This window comes from Pteropus vampyrus, unplaced genomic scaffold (assembly GCF_000151845.1).
Source record: "Pteropus vampyrus isolate Shadow unplaced genomic scaffold, Pvam_2.0 Scaffold36, whole genome shotgun sequence".
Lineage (NCBI taxonomy): Eukaryota > Metazoa > Chordata > Mammalia > Chiroptera > Pteropodidae > Pteropus > Pteropus vampyrus.
In genome coordinates this window covers 3,696,200-3,717,081 of record NW_011888817.1, presented here as the reverse complement: position 1 = coordinate 3,717,081, position 20,882 = coordinate 3,696,200, and the positions used below count along the sequence as shown (strand labels likewise).

At 43.6% G+C, this 20,882-nt stretch overlaps 1 protein-coding gene across 1 annotated transcript in view; it reads left to right on the top strand.

Annotated features, from left to right (window-relative positions):
- Positions 1 to 20,882, top strand: part of STPG1 (sperm tail PG-rich repeat containing 1) — a 39,550-nt gene that overhangs the window by 6,679 nt on the left and 11,989 nt on the right. Inside the window, exons 3-6 of the mRNA XM_011357609.1 lie at positions 2,490 to 2,608; positions 10,679 to 10,780; positions 14,848 to 15,018; positions 19,273 to 19,381. Coding sequence (XP_011355911.1) covers positions 2,490 to 2,608; positions 10,679 to 10,780; positions 14,848 to 15,018; positions 19,273 to 19,381 — 501 coding nt within the window. The remainder of the gene's footprint in view (positions 1 to 2,489; positions 2,609 to 10,678; positions 10,781 to 14,847; positions 15,019 to 19,272; positions 19,382 to 20,882) is intronic.

Genomic DNA, 20,882 nt, shown 5'->3' with positions numbered 1-20,882 from the left:
TAGCTTTCAAGCTTTGTTCTCTGGAAGCAGAGAAATGTTTAGTCTAGTGATAATTTTGCCCTGTTTTTGAGGCAAAACCCTTCTGCATGTGTCACTTTAGGTTCCATGAATTACGAGGTGTTCCACTCTGACTATTGGGGGCAGGAGCTATTCCTGGCCTGGTGTAAGCTTCCTGTACTGTTCGCTCTAATTCTTCCAGTTGATTCTTTCCCCAACCTTGGGTAGTTTTCTCACATCAGTACTCAGGACACTACTCAAAGGGAACCCAGTGCACATCTCCAGAACTCTTTCTTTGTGTAGCTCTCTCTTCTCTGGTTCTCTGCTCTGTAAAGTCCAGCCATCTGGCCTTTCTGCGCTCCCAGATCCATTTCCTCAACTCAGAACGACCGCCAGGTTTACTCCTTCCTGTGCTGTGGCCCGGAAATCTCTCCAGTAAGCAGTATACTGGAGGCAATCTTATTGCAAACCTCATTTGTGTCCCATCTCCAGGGATCCTTGTCCTTTGTTACTTAATGTCCAGTATCTTGAAAATCATTGCTTCATGCATTTTGTCCGTCGTTAACTTTTTTTTTTTTTCCTATTAGGAGGGCAAATTCTATTCCATGTTTGTTGGAAGCCAAAAATTAGTTATCCAGAGTGTTTATTTAAAGTCCCGATTTTTTTTGGCGGTTCTCATAAAGGATTGCTTGGACGTGTGCCATTCCACCACCGACAGAAGCCAAAGTGTTGGATCTCTTTTTTAGTCAAGGGGAAACCTTTCCTTCCTCCAGGGGAATGTCCTCCCTTTACCTTTTTTCTTTTTCTTTTTTATAACCCCCCTTTCTTTACTGCCTCCTCTGCAAACTCAGTTGTTCTACTGACTTAGACTTTTAGAAACAAAAGCCAGGAAGCCTTGCATCTACTGCTTTCTGATTTGCCCTCTAGTTCCCTTAAAGGAAAAATACATGACTATCCACCTGCTTAAATGGGGGGAGGGAGAAAAGAAGAAAAGAATAAATATACCATATATCGGTATCTCAAATGTTTTCTAACCAAACATATATGCTACTTTTATTTGCTTCATCCTCAGCCCAGGCAAATTAGGCCCCTTGGCCATTATTTCATTGATTTGTTTGTTGAGTCTTTACTTTGGGCCTTGCTCAGGAAGAGGAAATACAGCTTAGAGATTAAGAGTCTGTGCTCATCAGACAAACCTGTGTTCAAATCCCAGGTGTTCCACTTTAGGGCTGTGTGATTTAGATGAGTAACTTATCTCTTTAAGCCTCAGTTACCTCATTGATCAAGCTGGTGGGTAATAGTACCTCCTAAGGGGCCCCTGTTGGCATCGAGCTTTCCTCTCTGAAAAGCGGTTTTGTTTTTTTCAAGAATTTGGATACTAAGAAATAGACCTTAAAGACATTTTTCATGCAACCTCACCCTCACCCTAACACACCCCTCCTTTCTTTCTTTCTCTTGGTTATCCTTTTTCTACTCCTGTACGTGTTTTCCCTCTGAGGGTTAGGACTCTGATTTTAAGATAATTTGGCTCACTATCGTGGACGCATTGCAGTTAGGATGGACCTCACCCCAGATTTGGTTTAGGTACCTAAACTGATGATGCCACACACACATCAAGAGGATGTGAAAAGGTTTATTACTCGTAAAATGAGGCTTTCTGGGGACAGCAGGCAGGCTTTCTAATCTGGTCCAACCATGGCTTGAGAGAGCTTGGAAAGGACACTAGCTCGGGGTTTATTGTGGTTAGGGGGTAGGGCTGTAGTGAGGGCAGGGGTTTGAACTTTTAACTGGTCCCAAAGGAAGGAGCAACCTGGCTTTCTCATCGGCTTACCCAGTCAGGGGACAGAAAAGGAAGAGAGAAGGGTGAGGCTTAAAAGCTGTCAGACTCCAAAAACTGGAGTCAGATTCTATGACACTCACAGAGTAGCGTTTGTAATCAGCCTGCTGTGCAAATAGATGCTGCCTACAGAGTCAATAACGTGGACATTCCCCCACAGAAAACTGAACTTACCCTCGTCTCGCATGGTGCCATGAAAAGTGAGAGAGCCCCGCTCTGGGACTTCCCTGACTCTCTGGGTCTTTCTGGCACTTCGGCGATATGTGATTATGGGCAGGAGATGACTGAGAACTCTCACTCTGTCCCCAGCCTGGCTCTTCTTCCAGGTTGCTCCAGATGGTTTTGTGTCCCTTCCTGCTTGACAAAAACGTCTTTCCTGTCAGATCCTTCCTCTTCCTTGGAACAATTCATTTCCGCCATGTGACCAAATTTCACTAGTTTAAGAGCTGGAGAGGGGAAAACCCAATAAATTACCAAGAGGGAAAGAAAGTAAAGCAGGAAATACTTTTTCAAAAATCCAGTTTCAGCTCTATCTCTTGTCAAAAGGCAAGTTTCTCTTCTATTTTAAAATAAAATGTTAATATACATCTCAGTGTTTCCTGCATTTGTTAATTCTTTGTTTTGTGCTAATTTTTATTTTATTTCTGTTGTTTAGGTTATACTGCTGCATATCCAACACAATCCTCCATTCCTTTTAAATATCAGTCTTCGATAATTCCAGAATCAGAAAAAAAAGGATTTAATAGTCAAGCCAAACGATTCTATCATAAAAAGGTAATGACCTTGTCTTAGAGATTCTTTATTTTTGGTCTGGATTTTACCCTCCGGAGACTGACATGCCCGTCTCTGGCTAATAGTGCTTGTGTCCCTCTGACCAGTAGAGGGCAGTGTCATCCAAGGAGCCACAGCAATTGAAAAGATTAAATCCGCAAGAAAGTATGTCCAGGTTTATGATGTTACACAGAATCAAAAAAAAAAAAATTTTTTTTTTAAGAAAAAAGTATTTAAAAAATTATTATAGAAATAAAACATTCAAAAATCCCAGGAGGTATAAGTAAAAGGTAAAAATCTTTTCCTCCTCTTCCCCCAGCCTCATTCCTTATAACATGAAAGGAAATAACAAGACTTTCTTCAAATAATATAAGAAAATTAAGAGTCTAATAAATGTAAAATTACCTTAAAAAACAAACTTAAACCCCTCTCTTTTTAAGATTTCTTTTAACAATATGTTATTGCTGTTCTTGTATTTTCCCCATCCTCACTTTCTCCTTCAAATATCTATGTCTCTTTTCCTCTTTGATCTGGAAAGTTCCTTTTGGCTCCTGATCCCACGGGTCCTCACCTAACTCTTGAGATTTCAATTGTTAAATCTCAGGGATCTGACTTTCTCTTCTCTCACCAGCAGGGGGCCAAAACAACTCGCAAACGTTTTTTAGAGTTTTCATTAAAATCTTCATTCCTTTATTCATTTAACCAAAACCTTTAGAATAACATTCTTTTGGAGGAATCATCATCTCAGTTACCTTTTGCTACATTCTAAAAATGTTTTTCATCTTACCACCTTGCCAGGATGGTGGACTAGGTACTGAATGCAGGAGAGTCAGGAAGGAGTTAGGGGGCCTTGGCAAGCCCCTTTGCCCCTCGGCCTGTTCTTTCTTTGTAAACAAGAATGCCCAACTAGAGAATGTTTAAGTTCCCTCCACTTCTGATATTTTAGGATTCTAAGAAAGCAAATAATAAAGAATATAGTATGTGTGTATACACACACACACACACACACACACACACATTTTTTAAATTATTTGTAGGTTTTCCCCAAAGATAATAAATAAGATATTTGCTTAGGAGTTTTCTCTTTTCTCTCTTGAGTTTCTCTATGTTTTAACTGTTCATCTGTCTCTTTGTCTCTTTTTTTGGGTTTGGTTTCTCATTTGTCAATTTAATGATGATATGTTGTCCATTTCTAGGATATTTGCAGTCCAGGCTCCAATGAAAAATAATAGCAATCACCATTTACTGATTGATCCCTACTATGCATGAAAACATTTTTAGACCATATCTCTAATCCTCAGAACAATGCTAAAAGGAAAGGTTTGTTATCTTAATAGAAGAGAGTTAGGGAAGTTAAATGACCCACCCAAGGACACACAACGCAGGGTTTGGCACATAAGAGGCCCTACATATTTGCTCAATCAACGTTGAGAGAATTAGACCTCAAACCCAGGTCTAGTCACTCCAAAGCCTCATGCTCTTTCTACACACTGTACCACACCTCCCTTGTGACCCACAAAGCCACATGAAAGTCAGAGAGTGTGTTTCTGAAAAGGACTTAGCAAAACAGACCAAGTTCAAGATAGGGGAAGATGTCAAGTAATGTACGTAAGGTTCCATTCTACATGATCCAATTCTGAAGATGCAAATCCAGAAACAAAATGGGCTGGCTTTTAAAGTTATGGTCTTAAACTGCTATTGCTTTTCAGAAAATTTTCGGCTGAAGGAACCAAGATGGCAGCTGGCCACAGCTGTAGGCAGTGTCAGATACAGAAATAGCTCAGAAATTTGATTCGTACTTTTCAAATGTGTTTGTGTTGGTTTGACAATGTGAAAGCTTTCACCGAAGTATTCGAAAGCATTTTGTAAATAAGTATGGAATTTTGTGGAAAGTGCATGGAATTCATAAATCAGGTTTCCTGTGTTCTGCTCTGTTACTAGCTGTGTGCCTTTAGTCACCTGACTTTTCTGGGTTTCAGTTTTTTCATCTGAAACATAAAATTTGGGCTATATAACTTTGTTAGGTTCTTCCAGCTATAAAAACGGAAAAAAATTTCTTATTCTGTCTGTGCTCATTGTTCTCTCTCTCTCTCTCTTTTTTTTTTTTTTTTTTGAAGAAAATGGGCATTGAGAAGTTAAGGACCTTGTTTAGCATCACCCAATAATTTAGTGAGGTAATACAAATTAAAAACAGATCTTAAAACTCTAGTGTATCACCACCCTTCTTAAAACATTACTCATACACACCCTGTGCCTGATCTCATAACTTGGTTGTGGCCTCACATTAATTCTGTGACCCACTTAGCACATCTTCAATATAGAGCCCTGGTGCTCTTTGAAATGTACACTTACCTTATCGGTCTAACTTTGTAGGGAGACATCAGGGCCTCTTGCCCAGCTCGCATTCCCCGTGAGAATCTGACTGCTGGGCACGAGGAATCCCTTGCAGAGCTCGGTGTCTGGGCTGGCGATTCTGGCTGCTAGAGATAAAGTCTGCTTCCCCGAACAGTTCACAGTTATTTACAAGTGTGCTGGTGACTCGCATACATGAAGAGACATGCCTAGGCTGGGACAGAGCAAAGCCCCGTAGCCTGATGGACATTTTCTTCCCCTGCCTCTCTGTTTCTGTCCCCATTTCACCCTGAATTGTGGTCTCTGTTGTCCAAGCTGCATAACACTAAGGATACCCACTTAATCTATTTGCATCTCTGTTTCCTCATCTTAAAAATAAGTGTGTTATAATAGATAGGCCCTTTCCACAGGTTATTGTTTCATGATTCTAAACCTGACTGGTTTAGAATCAAATGATCAGGGCTCAAATGAAATAATGATGGCATATGGGCACCACATCCTCTGATGGGCGCAATTTAAAAATACACGTTAATTTCGTATATCGCCTGACAGTAAATCTGCCCTGTCAAATGGTAAGAAGGCCAGTGTTTAATTTCTGGTGAAATTGTACGAAGTTAATACTGTTTACTTATTAACTTGATAAGGCACTAGACCAGAGGTATATTACACGTCAGGAGTATTTAAATAGAAAGACGCTCAGCTTGCATAGATCACCACATTTGTTCAAGGGGATAACTACCCCAAGTGTGCGTTCGGCTGCGTGTTTGAACCTCAGGAGGGTCTGCCCTACCTCCCTGCTCTGGAAGCCTGACTTCTGCATGTTATTCACCAGCACCCATCCTAAGGGATCTGCAGGACACATTTCTGGAAATAGCAGACACTTGGCTGGTACTGACAGCCTGCCAGGCACCCCACAAAGACCTTTGCATTTATTAATTCATTTAATCCCCCATAATAACCCTGTGAGCTAAGTCCCATCATTATCCTATGTTTCAGATAATGACCCTGAGACACAGAGAGAGTTAAGTAACTTGTGCAGCCAGGGTCAGGCAGAGCGAGGACAAACCCAGGCAGCAGCTCCTGGTTCCCACACACCGTGTCCTGGCATCTCCCCTGGGTGGAAGCAAGCACACCCTCCTCTGAACTCTCAAAGCCGGTCTTATGCCCCTGACCACCTTCTGCGTGGCATGATGCAAGTGGGTGTGCACATCTCATCTCCACCTGCCCGGGAACTCCTTGGGCATCAATTACTGCTGTCCTTTTCTCAACCCCGAAGTCTCTCAAAAATGGATCGAATGAATGACCCCAACTCAAGTCTGTGCATTTCTCATTGAGGAACGCATCCCATCCATGTGGCAGCTAGGACTTGTGAGCTGCTGGCAGGTTGTGCCTGTATCCTCGTGCCTTAGCACAGGCCCTGGCCCAGAGTAGGTTTCAATGTATGTTGGCGGAATTGAGTTTTCGCCCACATGCCGTTTGGGATTACAAGGGGCTGCTAATAAGCTGACACCAGATTTAAGAGAGTGGAGGGCTCTGCAAAAGAGGACTGTGGCACTCTCAGAGACAAGGCTGATATAACGAAGACTTTGAAAAGTCTGTTTGCCTTCTCCTGTCTGACTTTGTTTCCAACATGGCCAAGCCAGCAATAGGCAGAGAACTGGTTCCCGTTTTCACCTGCCGAGGCGGCCAGTGTCCCAGCTGCCCTTCCTTTCCTCACATTTACTCTTCACCTGGGCCACTAAGAAACACTCGCCTCAAGAGAACTCATCCTAGTTTTCCTGAGTGCTCTCTTCAAGGCCATTTCATTTCTGACAGCCTCCCCAATTCCGAACAACAACAACAAAAAAATGGTGTTTTCTTGCTTGAAGTACAGCTCGCTGCCTCTCCCTTTTCTACTGTGATCAGAGGCGTGGAAACTTTGATGCCACAAAATAGTGTATGGACTTGGGGGTGGGGAATGGGCAAAGGGAGGGGGAGAAAGCAGGAGGAAGGAAGGGTGTCTTTTAAGGGGCAAATCTCAGAGTCGTAGACAGTTTGAACCAGAAGATTTTCAGTGACATGTTGTCCAAGACCTTAAGACAGTTTGAACCAGAAGATTTTCATAGACATGTTGTCTAAGACCTTAAGACTAGAGGCATTTGTAAAAGAAAATTTTTTCCTCAGGACCCCCAAATTCCAGTGTGGTTTTACCAACAGATTAAGCACAGGACAGGGCTCTGTTTCTAGCAGGCATATACCTCTAGCCTTTAGCAAATTCCTAGTTGTCATTTGTCTTGGGCACTCCTGAGAAATGGCAGCTAGCCATCCCCAAAATAGACCAAAGCAAGGTGGAACATCTTTGAAGAATCAAATGGCAGCTCTAGTGTGGTGTTTAGCTAATGATCCAACAGAGACCACATTTTCCAAGCCAGGAAATGGTTCGACAAACCATTGATTTGTCAAACCTGAAAATATTAATTGGACAGAATCTATAAAATCAGGACTAGAAAATCCAGGCTGTGTGCAGATGTAATTGGCTCCAGACTGTGGGGTATTAAGCCCTCCCATAATCTATGGAGATTTTTGAGGTGAAGAGGTAAATGCCCTGTTCCCACTCTTCCCCTCCTCCTCCTCATTACCTCTCTAAACCTATCCCAAGGTCAAGTGAATGTAGATCTGTGTCCCATCCTTGGCACATACAGAGGGACTTTAATACTTCAAAAGAGCTCTCAAAGTACATTTCAAATGTCACTCAGATGTGTGTTAGGTGGGGATGGCAGCACATCAGCCAGTCATCCCTTGCTCGGTTCCACCCCTCCCCCACCCCTCTGCTGTAACCCCTCTATGAGCATTGACTCATTTAATCCTCACACTGTGAGGCAGGCACAGGAGACAATAGGCACAGCATCAGGCACTGTGCTTCGGTGGAGCACTCAACAGGCAGTCAGCAGAGTTCTCTTTCCTCCTCTGTCCCCATACCAACTATCGTTTGTTTGGTTGGTTGTTTTTTGCCATCTGGGATGGCCTCAGTCAAGAAATCCAGGGATGGCTAAATTCACACACCCGTTGCAACTTGGATTCTGGGCTGTGCTCTGAGAGGCCTCAGTCATCCAAGTTATACAACATTAGTCACATGAACTGTTATCCCAGAGTAGAAAGGTCTAAACATTTCTCTCCAAGTAGCTCTGAAACTTACTTGGGTGTTACGGTGAAGGTAGCGAGCAGTGTGCTGGTAAACCAGTTCTCCCCTCCACAAAGAAAAGCTCTGATTTACAGCATCGGCCAGTTTCAGTGATGTAAGACTCCCATTTCTGAATTTTTAACAGTCGCCCTCACAAGCTGCCACTGGCCAGCTCCAGCATTCATTAAGAACAAACAGCAGCACCCTCTCCCTCCAAGCTAAGAGGGACAGTCCTTTTCTTATTTGGCCTGGACTCAAATCAGTTTGCAATGTGGCAGAATTAAAACATGATTAAGGTCCAGTAGGGTTGCCAGATTTAGCAAATAAAAACACAAGGTTCCTAGTTAATTTAGAATTTCAGATAAGTTAAAAAAAAAAAAAAACTATTTTAGTGTATGTCCCAAATAGTGCACGAGACATACTTATACTAAAATAACTTTTTGTTGTTTATTAGAAATTAATATCGAACTGGGTAGGGTGGGACGGAGCAGCCTTGCAGATACTGTATTTATTTGGCCACGCTAGCTCCTCAGACTCCTATAGGTGCCCAGAAAATTCTTGTGAACCGATGGCGGTATTGAGAGCATGCCAACAGACTGGGAGATAGAGATGTGCGTCTTCATTCTTTAAAAGTAGAAGAGTCACGGTTACATTTTCTGCTTTAGCTTTCCCTTAACTTAGGGACTTTGGAAGCTAAAAGTCACCTGAAGACATTTTGTCCAACACTTTCGATTTACAAATGAGGAAATTTAGGTAGAGAGAGGTGACTGGCCCAAGGTCACCTACCTCGTAGCAGCACTGAGAACAAGGATGCCTGATTCGTAACCCAGTGGAATTTTTTCTTCCTTCTTTTATCGTACACATTCTCATTTGAGAGTTAGTTTGGTTTAGTGCTGAAGAGTAGACTCTGCACTCAGACTGCTGGGGTTCAGATTCTCGATCTGACAGTTATTAGCTCTGTGACCTTGGGCTTTATCTCTTTTGGCCCTGTCTTCTCATCTTTAAGATGGGGATTAAATGAGTTAGTGCATGCAGAGTACTCAGAACAGCGCCTGGCACACGGTGACCACTAAATAAATAAACGCTGGCCCTGTAAACAGCCCCCTAGAACAATGTCTTTCTTGTTTTCCTGTAGCCCCTCGAATCTGCCCCCACACAGCAGGGTTCTTCTGAACTCTTCACCTGGGGTGCCCATACACCTGGCTGTACTGCATCTCTCTTGGCCTGCCTCACTCTCTTTGGCGGTCAGCTCCCACTCTGTTCACCAGGGTTCACCACCTACAAAGCAAGATTCAGCTCCCCTGACCCCACCTGCAAGGCTCAAAGTATTCACTGCATTTAAAATTCGGCACAGAAAAACTCGTTAATAACATTGATGACCCTACCCTTTATATTAAACCATAATAATCACACACAGCTCGAGCTATACTGAAAAGTCCTGGAAGGCCCTGATGATACCTTAAGCTTTCTTTCTGCACTGAGGAAGGCAGTAGGAATGGTGGAGGCAGGATGAGCCTGGGTGGCAGAAGGCAGCGAGAGCAAATCAGATTGCCTGGGTTTCAATCTGGGCTTCATCATTTAATAACAGAGACCCATTGTCTCTGGGACTCACTTAAAGTGGACCTGACAGCACCTTCACGGCAAAGGGCTTGTGTGCACTATGAGCTTAGCACCGAGGACAGGCTCCGCCGCTCGTAACATGGAAGGCAAGTTCATCTCCACGTGCCTCAGTGTCTCCATCTATTGAATGGGGGCAGTAATCCCTTCCTCACTGGGAGATTCAATGAGACAAGCTTTGAAAAACTTTTGGCACCCAGTAAACTCTGAAGGCAGTGGAGCATCTTTATCCTTTCATGCTTCTTGCTCGGCCAACTATTTATTTCCCCTTGGTAACCAGCATGAGAAATGAGATGAGAGTCTAATGATCTGCAACGGCAGAAACGAGCTCAGAAATCAAGCTTTTGTTGATTCCTCTCTTACACTCCTGCATCATTTAGCACTTGAGCCCCATGAACCTGCCTCTTTTTGTCTGAGAGTTAGAAATGGTCTTGTTTAGGATGAAGGTTGTTTTTGTTTCATTTTGCTTTATAAACAGAAACACTCCCTGATTTCTCTTCTGAAAGGCTGAGGAGGAAGCTGAGTCAGGTGGGGTGTGGCTAATGTGAAATCGGTCACACTTCCCTCCCCGTGGGCTCGGCAAACCCAGTCAGTGTACACCGACTTGCACATCAGCCACGCTCAGTATCCCATTTTATGCTCCTTTCTGTAATGGCATGCAAAAGACAATAGCTTTCTTCTGGAATGCAGTACAGCACAGTGGAAAGAGCAAGGGTGTTGGGGGGTCCCAGACCTAGGTTGGAATCCCAGCCCCAGTCCTTGGAAACCGAGACAGTGACTTGGAAGGTTAGGAGATGGCGGAGCCAGGTTGTCATCCATGAAGTGGCGGTGGTGTCTGTCCTGGAGTATTATGACGAGGCTTAGTGTTATTGGATGTAAAGCTTGTGGACAAGCACAATGGAATTGAATATATCCTGATGATGCCACATGCTCTTCCTTTTCAGGATGATAACCCTGGTCCTGGCTTCTACAACGTCATTCACCAATCTCCAGTGTCCAACAGTGTCTCGTTGTCCAAGAAAGGGACATGCACTTTTCCCTCTATGGTGAGAACCCCTTCCCTTGAGTATGGGCATTAACTGATCAGTAATTTCCTTCTTTCATTGTATATATTCGACATCTGGTCCCTTCTCTCCAAAGGCTTATGGTTTTAATTAGGAGAGTTAACTGCCTCCTCAAATTTCATTCGGGTAAATTGGAGCCTGGGTCTTTAATTTTTTCCCCCAGCGCTACACATTGCCAGAGTGACAAGAGGAGCTAGACAAATGTTCAGGACCTGATCCTCCAAAACCAATTTTGTCATCACGGAGTGGACTAAGCAAATGTCTTTCCGAGATTTTGGGGCAGACTAGGAAAAAAGTCACTATTACACCTCTCACCCTGATATGATGTTTTACACTGCTTAGTCTAATCGAGTTCTTCAAATTGTTGAGAAATATGATGGGACCAAAAAGAAAGCAGCCAGAGGCCTGAAATTTAGTGATCGGCCTCCTTTTCTCCTTTCTCGTCTTTGTAAGATTTGAGTCTTTATCTTTGTTCAGGTCTCTGACAGTCAAGCATGAAGTGTTAGTGTCCTGGACCAGGCTTGGGCAAGGATAGTCTTCATTTGAATATTTATACATCAGCAAGAAAAAAATAGATACAGCAAGGGAAGAGGGTCAGACTTGGGTAAGACTAGTTGAGGCAAGAAAGTGAAAAAGACAGCATTAACAGAACACAGATGCCACCGGTCCCTTTAAAAGTTACAATAATCTCTTGCAAAAATGTAATATGATGCCTGACACTAGAATCGATTTTTATTATTTTAAACCACATAAAGAGACCGTGTAAGACACATTGAATACAGGCACTTATTGGAATTTGAGTTTGGTGGAGTCAAATATTCAGAAAGCAAACTGACTCTGGAGCCAGCTCTCCAATAGCAAAAAAATGTGGAGGCTGCACAGGCCCCCAGTGAGTTCACAGAATGACCACGCTTCTACCTCTTTTTCTGTCTCAACGCCTGCGAGTACACAGACTCAACAGCAATCAGAGAAAGAAATGCCTGTCTCACGATGTCCTGGCACAGGGGATGAGACTTAAGACCTCGTCCTGACTCAGCCTTGGATTCCCGATGTGACCTCGAGCACGTCACCCTTCTGTGTCCTGGTTGCCTCTTACAGTGCAGACTCCCTGGAGGCGCTGGCACATTAACGTTGCAATGAGTGAAAAACTCTTTGAAATTGCAGGGCATTATAAACATGTTAATTGTGATGATTGTTACCAATGAGTCACAAAACAATATTTCCTGCAACACCTAAGTTTTCTCTCCGAGAACTTCTTTGCCGTATAGTGGCACTGCCCATTCCCACTTGGTGCCAAAGAAGGGGGCTAAATCAGAGCACGTGCACAATGCTAGGCCCCGCTTGCAGTAACTTTGCAAATGATGAGGCTGGGCTGTCTGCAGAAGGGTCCCAAGGGAAGACCTGAGTATTAACAGAATCTAATTGGACCTCTCAGGTCTTTAAAAACTTCAGGCCAAACCCAAAAGAAGGCAGATATTGAGTTGTTCAGGCTTCCTCTCCTCTCTCTGATGGATATGAGAATTTATGTTTCTGTTTATAAACACTCCAGTTTCTATACCCCTGGGCAGGAGCCTTAACTGGTTGATGAAGATCTGTCAGGAGGTTCCCACATCTTACCAGTTCCTTTCTGAACTGGTTGCAAATTTCATACCTCTACCCTGCTGTCACTGACTTTCACATTTAGCACCTTTTCCATTTCCGGATCTGAAGACTCTGAGAGAATTAAAAGTAGCCCTCAGAGAAATGCCTTACTGACATTGGTGTGACCAGAAAGAGGGTGACTGTGGGTGAGGCTAACCAAAAAACTCTTCGGGTCTATAAATTTGAGGAACTTCCTGATGACTGTTGAAACAGCTACACCCAACCCTTTGAGACCTGTCATCTCTCTAAGTCCAAATTATATAAAGAGCTTCATTAATGTATTCTAAACCTTTGTTCCAGAATTATTCACAGGAGTGACTAGTTAAATGAGGCAGGTGGGAGGAGACTTTGGTGGCCTTTCTGTGTTTTCATGGTGGCAGGGGTGGTTCTGGAAAAGTTAGTATGTGCTAGAGGGAGGTTCATAAATGCCAGCATGTGGTCAGATTGGAGACCACAGGCCTGGCAATTAAAAGAAAGCCAAGGAGCGGGAAGGGTTGGTGAGCGAGTATAACTTCAATTATACCCTGAGACAAATCCTACTGTAATGCTTTATGAAACTTTGCCTCGAATTGGAATTTTTTAGAACAATTCTTCCCAAAATGTATGAATAGGTTTTCTAGGCCAAAAAGATTCTATGATCGAATAAGTTTAAGAAAGGCCAGTTAAACAAAGTCAGAGAGGATTTTTTTTATTATTATTATTGCAGACCTTCTCAGAGCATTTAATATGCCAATGTATATTATAAATCTTCAAAATAGGAACATGGCATGAGACTTCTCAAAATTATTGGACTCTGAAACTCTCTCCCTGCTGCCACCACCACCAATACGATCCTATCTTATAGAACTGATATGCCAAGGGACACACATTGGGAGATAGTGCTTTAGAAAAACATGCTTGCTCACTCCGTTGGATGACTCAAGACAGGCATGCTACAAATGGCATCACTGAGGAAAGTTTAACTTCACCTCCCTTCTTACATGGGAGTTAAAAAGAAAGAGCAAAGGTGCGCCTATACCATTGGGCAAAGGAGATATAGGTTAGTGATTCTGCTTGAACTAAAACCTTCCATCGTCATTTATCATCTGCTCATCTTGTAAATGAAAACGTGTATTGCTATTACTTCTCTCTACCCATTCCCCCTCAGAATCGGATGTCTGATCCATATCACTAGTGGAGGTAGACTGCCTGGGTGAGAATGTTGGTTCTACCACTTGACTAGCTGAGGAAGTTCAGTTTCCTCATCTATAAGGTGGAGATAGTCATAATATCCACTACTCAGGGTTGTCACAAGGATTAAATGCTACAACCCATGAAAAATACTCAGTTAATTATTGTCCAAAACGTGTAGGCAAAGTGAGTACAAGGCTGGAGTAACTTTACTTCTGAGAACATCGATGAATCCTTACAATTTGGAGAAAGCAAAGTTGGGACTCAAACCCAGTTAGAAGTCTGAACACCTGAGATTCTGGTCAAGAACTCTCCTACTTCTGGTGGCACATCCACCCACAAGCTACAGTGGTCTATAAACCAGGTGTTGAGAACCACTGCCACAGGTATAGAGCGAGGAGTTGGATGGGGTGCTAATGCTTTCCCACAGCCTCACCCACTTTTTGTGCTTGTATAGTTATTGACCCTTATCAAGGTGAGAAAGATTTTAACTATAAATAATGAGAAATATTTGGTTTTATCAGACTCCAATACTTGCCATGCTATCCTAGGGTTAAGTGATGTTATCATCTAGTTTCTATGGCTTTTGTCCCTTTTCATTTGGCAAACATTGATTCTGTTTTGTTTTGTTTTGTTTTGTTTTTTAACTGAAAATAGTTTATCGTGCCTTCCTGGAAGGACTAGGATTGGTTCTGTTGAAATAGCAAAAATATTGTAGAGTTTTACAAAATGAGTAATTTAGGTGGTGACTAGGAGACATGGGTGGACAGCAAGCCCTTTGGAGTCTTGTCCCTTGAAGACGTTAGAAGCAAACTTGTTATTTAGGCCATTCAGATCATTTAACCTCAGAAACAAGATGCGAGGTTTCATTCCGAGTAGAAGAAGAAAGTCTAAAGCTTCCCATCATATAAATTACCCAACAGCTGATGATGAGTCAAGTGTAAGTGGCCTGCAACAGGATTGGGTGGACATGCATTTATGGCAAAATTATTTTTGCCAAGTTTCTAAACATAAGATGAGTAATTTGAGTTGGTTTACAGAGGTTAAAACAGGTCTGAACTTGTGTTTTCTAAGCGCGAATCCTCAAAGCCTGAGGTCAGTTTATCGTGGTTACCTGCTAGAGCTTCACCTTTTATGAAATGCTTCAGGCCTGGTGCTGGGCGCCATCTTTTTGACATCTGTCCTTCAGAGCCACGGATTATGTGACAATGCTGATTCCTTTGGCTTTCTCCTCACAGTGTGCCCGAATGGACACCATCATTTCTAAATATCCTGCAGCTACTGCATACACTCTCCCATCACGTTTTGTTTCAAAGAAAGACTTCAGTAATTCCTGTTCCAGCATGTTCCAGTTGCCAAGCTTTGCGAAAGTTCTCAAATTTGAAACTCCTGCTCCAAACCATTATAATGTAAGAACATTGCCTATGCTTGCTAAATATATATTGAATGAAGGGTTTACTAAAATGTAAGAAAAGAATGGGGGAGCTTTGGGAGCTAGCATCTTAATGCAATTGGTAAACCACTTAGCATTTGTTGAGTACCCAGTGGGTACTTGAGGCTTTGCAAGACTCTTACAGGGTATTCCCAGAGCCCAGAGGAAAATGCGGGCAACAGAGAAGCCACTATGGAGCAGTGGGAAGACCACTGCCCTGGAAAATACTGATCGTAGTCACTCCTATCATGTGACTCTTCTGGGACAGTTTTCTCATCTGTAACAATGAATATATTATTTACCGCTTTATCTGCAGACACTGTTCATTTACTTTTTAGGTTCTTCTAGAAAATAAATTTGTCTTTTCGTATCAGGAGATTTGTTTAACAGAAGTACTCTGCCAATTATTACTTTGTAGTCACTGAGGCAGAACGATGTAATGAATAGTTAAGAGATGGAGCTAGGTTCAAATCTCCACTTTGCCACTTTCTAACTGTGTGGCTTTGGGCAAGTCCCTCAACCTTTCAGGACTCGGTTTATTCATCTGTAAAATGGGGGTACGTATCTACTTCATAATGTAAGGACAAATCTTAAATGAGGTAATCTACGCTGAGTGCTTAGCACAACATCTGGCACACAAGGACTCCACAGTCCATGGAGATCTGCCTTTGGGGAGATCGCCTCACCTCTTGAGCCTCAGTTGTGAAATGGAATTAATTATACTTGCCCTACGGGATTATCGTAAGAAGCAAATGATACAATGAATATCAAAACACTCTGAAACGCATAAGACACGAGTTGTACCTAAGGTATTAATATTGTTAGGCCATATTTCAAAATACTTTAGTCTCAGACACTTCATTTACATTTTATTTTCCTTTTAATATTCACAAATAAAATATTTATTTTTCTGACGACAAACATCCTGCCCAGCTTTTATGATTGATCCGATCAATTATAACGTGCTCAAAGCAATATAAGTACCTTCCTGCTAGGCAGCAATGTCCAGTACAAATGTAACGGGAGCTGCAAATGTCATTTAAATTTTCCAAGGAGCCACATTTGGAAGTGAAAAGGAACAGGTGACATTAATTTTAATAGCAGTTTCTATTTAACCCAGTATATTCAAAATATTATTTCAACATCTAATCCACATAAAAATTATCGATGAGATGTTTTACATTCCTTCCATTATACTAAGTCTCGAAAGCCCAGTGTATATTTTATACTTTCAGCACATCTTAATTTGGACTAGCCATGTTTCCATGGCTACTGTATCAGACGGCACAGCTCTAATCTTCCCCTGGAGTAATCAGAGCCCGACAATAATAGCGATGATGATAAAGCACTTTTCATGGCCCATGTGCTGTTCTAAGACTTATGTATTCATCTTACAGAACAGTCTCAAGAATCCATGAAGTGGATTATCTTATTCTCAATTTACAGAAGAGGAAACTGATGGTCAGAGAGGTGAAGGGCCTGGCCCAAAGTTACCCAGCTCGAAGGGACCATTGACACAGCAGTGAGCGCAGGCATGTGGCTGAGACATGCAGCTGGAGAGTGATGGGAGGAGTCACCATGTCCCAGCCCAGCTGGGCTTCCTTCCCTCTGTGGTTTCTGTGGCTACTCTGTGCCAGACCACTGATACAGCTTAGATTTCAGGGGGGGACTCAGGATAAGAACTAGTAAACAAACAAACGAAATAATTACAAACGGTGGCCAGCTTTGAGAGAGAAAAAAAACAGTTAAAGCCTGAGAGAGAGAATATGTGGGGGTGGGCGGTAAGATGTATTTCACACTGCGTGTGGTCAGAAAAGGCTCTGAGGCTGAGATCCAAAAATCAAAGGGGAGCCAGAGTTTGGTGACTAGCATATGCAAAGGTCCTGGGACAGCCAACAGCTCAGCCCATGGGGAACTATAAGATGGTAGCTAGAATAGATTTAGCTACAAGGAGAAGGGATGAAGGGGGTAGCCAGAGAGAGATTCAGGGGTCAGTTTGTCAGGGCCCAAAAGATCCCGGGAAGGAGTTTGAATTTTGTTCTCTGGGAAACCCTTGAGGGAGATGGGAGGTATGGGGTGATGTCATCTGATGTACTTTTCGAAGAAGCTCTCTCCAGCAGGTGTATGAAGAATGGACTACGATGTGGACTAGGGTTAGATTTCAGAAAACCAGTTAAGATTTTATGTTAACAGGAGGGAGTCGAGGCCCGGTCCCAGAAAGTGATAATGAAGGCTCTTGGCCATTGTGCCTTTTCTATTCCTCAGAGGGGTAGTTAGTGTTTCATGTGTCTGCCTCCCTAACCCACTATGTGTGTTCCTCCAGCCAACTTCACAGGGCCAAAGCCCAGCACAGGTCCTGGTATACAGTAAGCATGCAATAAACGTCTCTGACATCGAAGGAATAACTCTCCCGGGGTTAGTATACACTTGTTGATCTAGAAAAAACCATTTCCCAGGTCAGAGCTTTGTCCTTTCGCCAATAGATTAATTTTAGGAACATGTTTTTTGTTCATTATTATTTTAATGTGGCTCTGAAAATAACACACGCTCATCATAAAACGTATCCAAGCATTATAGAAACCCACAAACTAGAAAGCAGAAGTCCCTTATAACTCCGTTCCCCAAAGCAAAACACCATCAAAACCCAGCTGCAGTTTCTTCCATATTCTCTTCCTCCCTCGGTCCCTCCTGCGGTGTTAGGATTATGCTTTTTACTTAACTGTCTCTTGGAATTGTTTTTTCCATGCAATACAATACATCAGCTGCATCCTTTTTTAACCTGCCCGAGGAGTTGACTATTTTCCTAGACTAATGGTGAAATTTTCCAGCGACATACACTCAGTGTATTCAAAAATGCCCCCCTTTTCAGTTGCTTTTCTGTCTGGGTGAGGAATAAAGCTGCAGTAGTGTTTTGTCTACAGGAGGTCCCCCCCACCCCCCACCCGGACCTGGAGAACAATGGTTGAGTCAACTGGCGAGGAGCAGAAATGCGATAATCCTGTTAGGCACACCGAGCCTTGAGGTCTGCCCAGGCCTTTCTTTGCCTTTGCTCACCGTGATCCCCCACCTCTCAATCCTTTTCCTTGGTACCGTGTTATTACTTCCTCTCCGGCAACCTGGCTCCTCTCCCTGGGTCCAGTAATTAGCCTGTTCCATCTGATCTTTTTGTTTGCCCTCTCTGCATGCAGTCTAGCCATTAGGACCCTGGGAAAAGCTAAATTCCTCCGCCTTTGTCAACACAAAATCAAAATGCCATCTGCATTTCTCGAGACACATTTTTCTGACAAAGGAGTATCACAGAAAATCAAACCATCCTGGCCCCAGCAAATAGTTTCACTGGTTCAGTAAATATTCCCAGTCATCACAAATACAATTTTTATTGCATCTTTTATCTAATGAACACAGCAGACTGACTGCAAATTGGCATTTAAAATATTTATGATTCACGTGTAACATAAGAATGATCTCAGGGTTCTTTTTTCCTTCTCTGTTATTTTTAGAGTCCTGAACACACTGGACACTCTCACACGTATATTGCGTGGGTCGACCAGAATTCTTAATTTTGGTCAGTCTAGAAAAATCAAGACAAGAGAATGCTTACAAATCTGATCGTACTCTTAAATTGTACAATTTCCTTTTATGCCCCAAATCCTGCATTTATAAAAAGGACTTTTGAACAGTGAGAAATCAGGTGGAGATACGGAGAACTAAGTATTCCGAAAAGAATAAAAACCACAGGATAAAATAATGAAAATAATTTGCGTGTGTGCTTTTGGTAGATGATTTCTATACATGATTCCTATTGATGATTTCTGTTGACCTCTTGTCTCTTACCCCGTCCCCACCAACACCGCAGGGATTATCTGAGCCGTTTTACAGATGAGAAAACTCAAATTCAGAGAAATTAAAGAACTTATGTGTGATCACACGGCCCGTGTGCAGCACAGTGAGCCTAGAAGCCGGGTCTGTAGGCTGTCTCTTCCGGGCACTGTCCTCTGTGCCTAGTTAGGTCACCAGACATTTCTTGGAGACCCCAAATTCATAGACCACCCCAGCTGGGGTGATAGCGTAGACATAGTCAGTGTGACCTCTTCTGCTCACGTCAGTTCATATTCTGAGGACAGGTTTGAATTTGATTTTTTTTTTTTTATCCAAATGTGGCACTTGTCCAGGCACAATGACAAAGACAAAGAAAGGGAAGGCAAACACTGGCTGATTTTCTCCCCCGCAGGCCTCCGTCTCTTACTGCAAGCAGAAAAATAACGTCTGTGCCCGAGCCGGGTTTATGTCCAAAACCCAGAGAGGATTGTTCACTATTGCTGAAAAAGGACCTGCCCCAGGTAAGCAGCTGCCTTGCACTGGCCTCGATCTAAGCGTCCATGTACCATCTCGTCTAAGGGCAGCCATTCCTTCATGGGAGGTCTCAGGAGGGAGTTAGGTTTTGGGGAGATGGGGGTGGAGGCAGGCGGTGAACAAAGAGGCGAGGGTGAGGAGAAGACTGGCTCCCCCCCCAACTTCAGGAGAAGAACGGGTGGCTCTAGAAATGTCCCCAAAGTGGCCTTTTGGCCTCCCCTTTCATGACCGGGCACACTTGCTCTGGGGATCCAGGTGGGGAAGTAGCTTCTCACGTCGGAAGTGTGCACATTCACACACCCCAGGCGCCATCACAGGCCACTGGGGGCACACAATACACTGAGTGTCCTGATCCGTCCACGTGCAGCGGCAATGTGTTTTCTCCTGTGCATAGAGGTGACTTCATCATCTAGTTACCAAACGCTGGAAAATAGCTCCGTTTACTGAGCGCCCGCCCACCCCCTGCTAAGTATTTCCCGTGCAGTCCTCACAGGTCTGTCTTCCCAGGTCCCCGCTGCTAGTGCTGTGCGTCAGGTGAGAAAATGGAGGCTCAGAGATGACATGACTTGCTCAGAGTCACACGGCTTATAAATGGCAGACCAAAGCCCCCAGGTGTCTGGCTGAAACTGTTACCCACAGGAAACTGTTACCCGTCATTCCACTGTGACTTCTAAAGCTGCCAGGATTCAGGAATACACAAGGGCTCGCAAGTGTTTTCCCCACCTCCCCCTCTTTCCAGCCTTAGGGAAAACTTTCCACAGGGGTCTGGTGACGCAGCTGTCTACACTCCAGGAGCACTCATCCTATGAGACCTTCCCAAAAGGGTCCCAAAGATCCCCCAAGGGAGCTGTGGGCCCCCAGAGCCCAAAGGAGGAGCAGGATGGGTTCGCCTCTGCAATCATGCCCCTGGGAGCGGGGTGTGGATAAAACTGCAACGTATGTCAGATTTCAGCAAATCCAGATTAAAGTTGAGGAGATCAGTCTGAAGCTGGATAACAAAACCAGCCCTAATTGGGAGGCTAAGCCCTGGCTAAAGCTCCCCTGCCTTGCCTCATCCGTGGGCAAAGCCACGCCTTGTTTGTTTATACAGGAGAACAAAGCCGGCATCCCTGGGGTTTGGCCAGAGGCCCTGCCGGTGAGTCCTGGGCTGCGGGCACCCTCGCAGCCAGCCACATGCTCCAAATCCCTCCAGGAGAGTCCCGAGGGGCTGGCTCCCAGCCCCTTGTAACAAGAGCAGGAAGGGGAGGGGTGCGCACCAGTATCTGTTAAGCTCCTACTGCGTGCCAGAGGCTTGACATTCATTTTCTCATGGAATGCTCTCAAAATGCCACAGAACATTTGCCCAGCACTTGCTGTTCACAGGCTCAGAAAGTGTGAGCTGTTATTGTTTTATCCCCTTTTACAGACAAAAATGATCCATAGAAAGCAGATAACTGGACTAGCCCAGGGTCTCGTCGGATTTGAATCCAGGCCTATTAGGCTCCATGC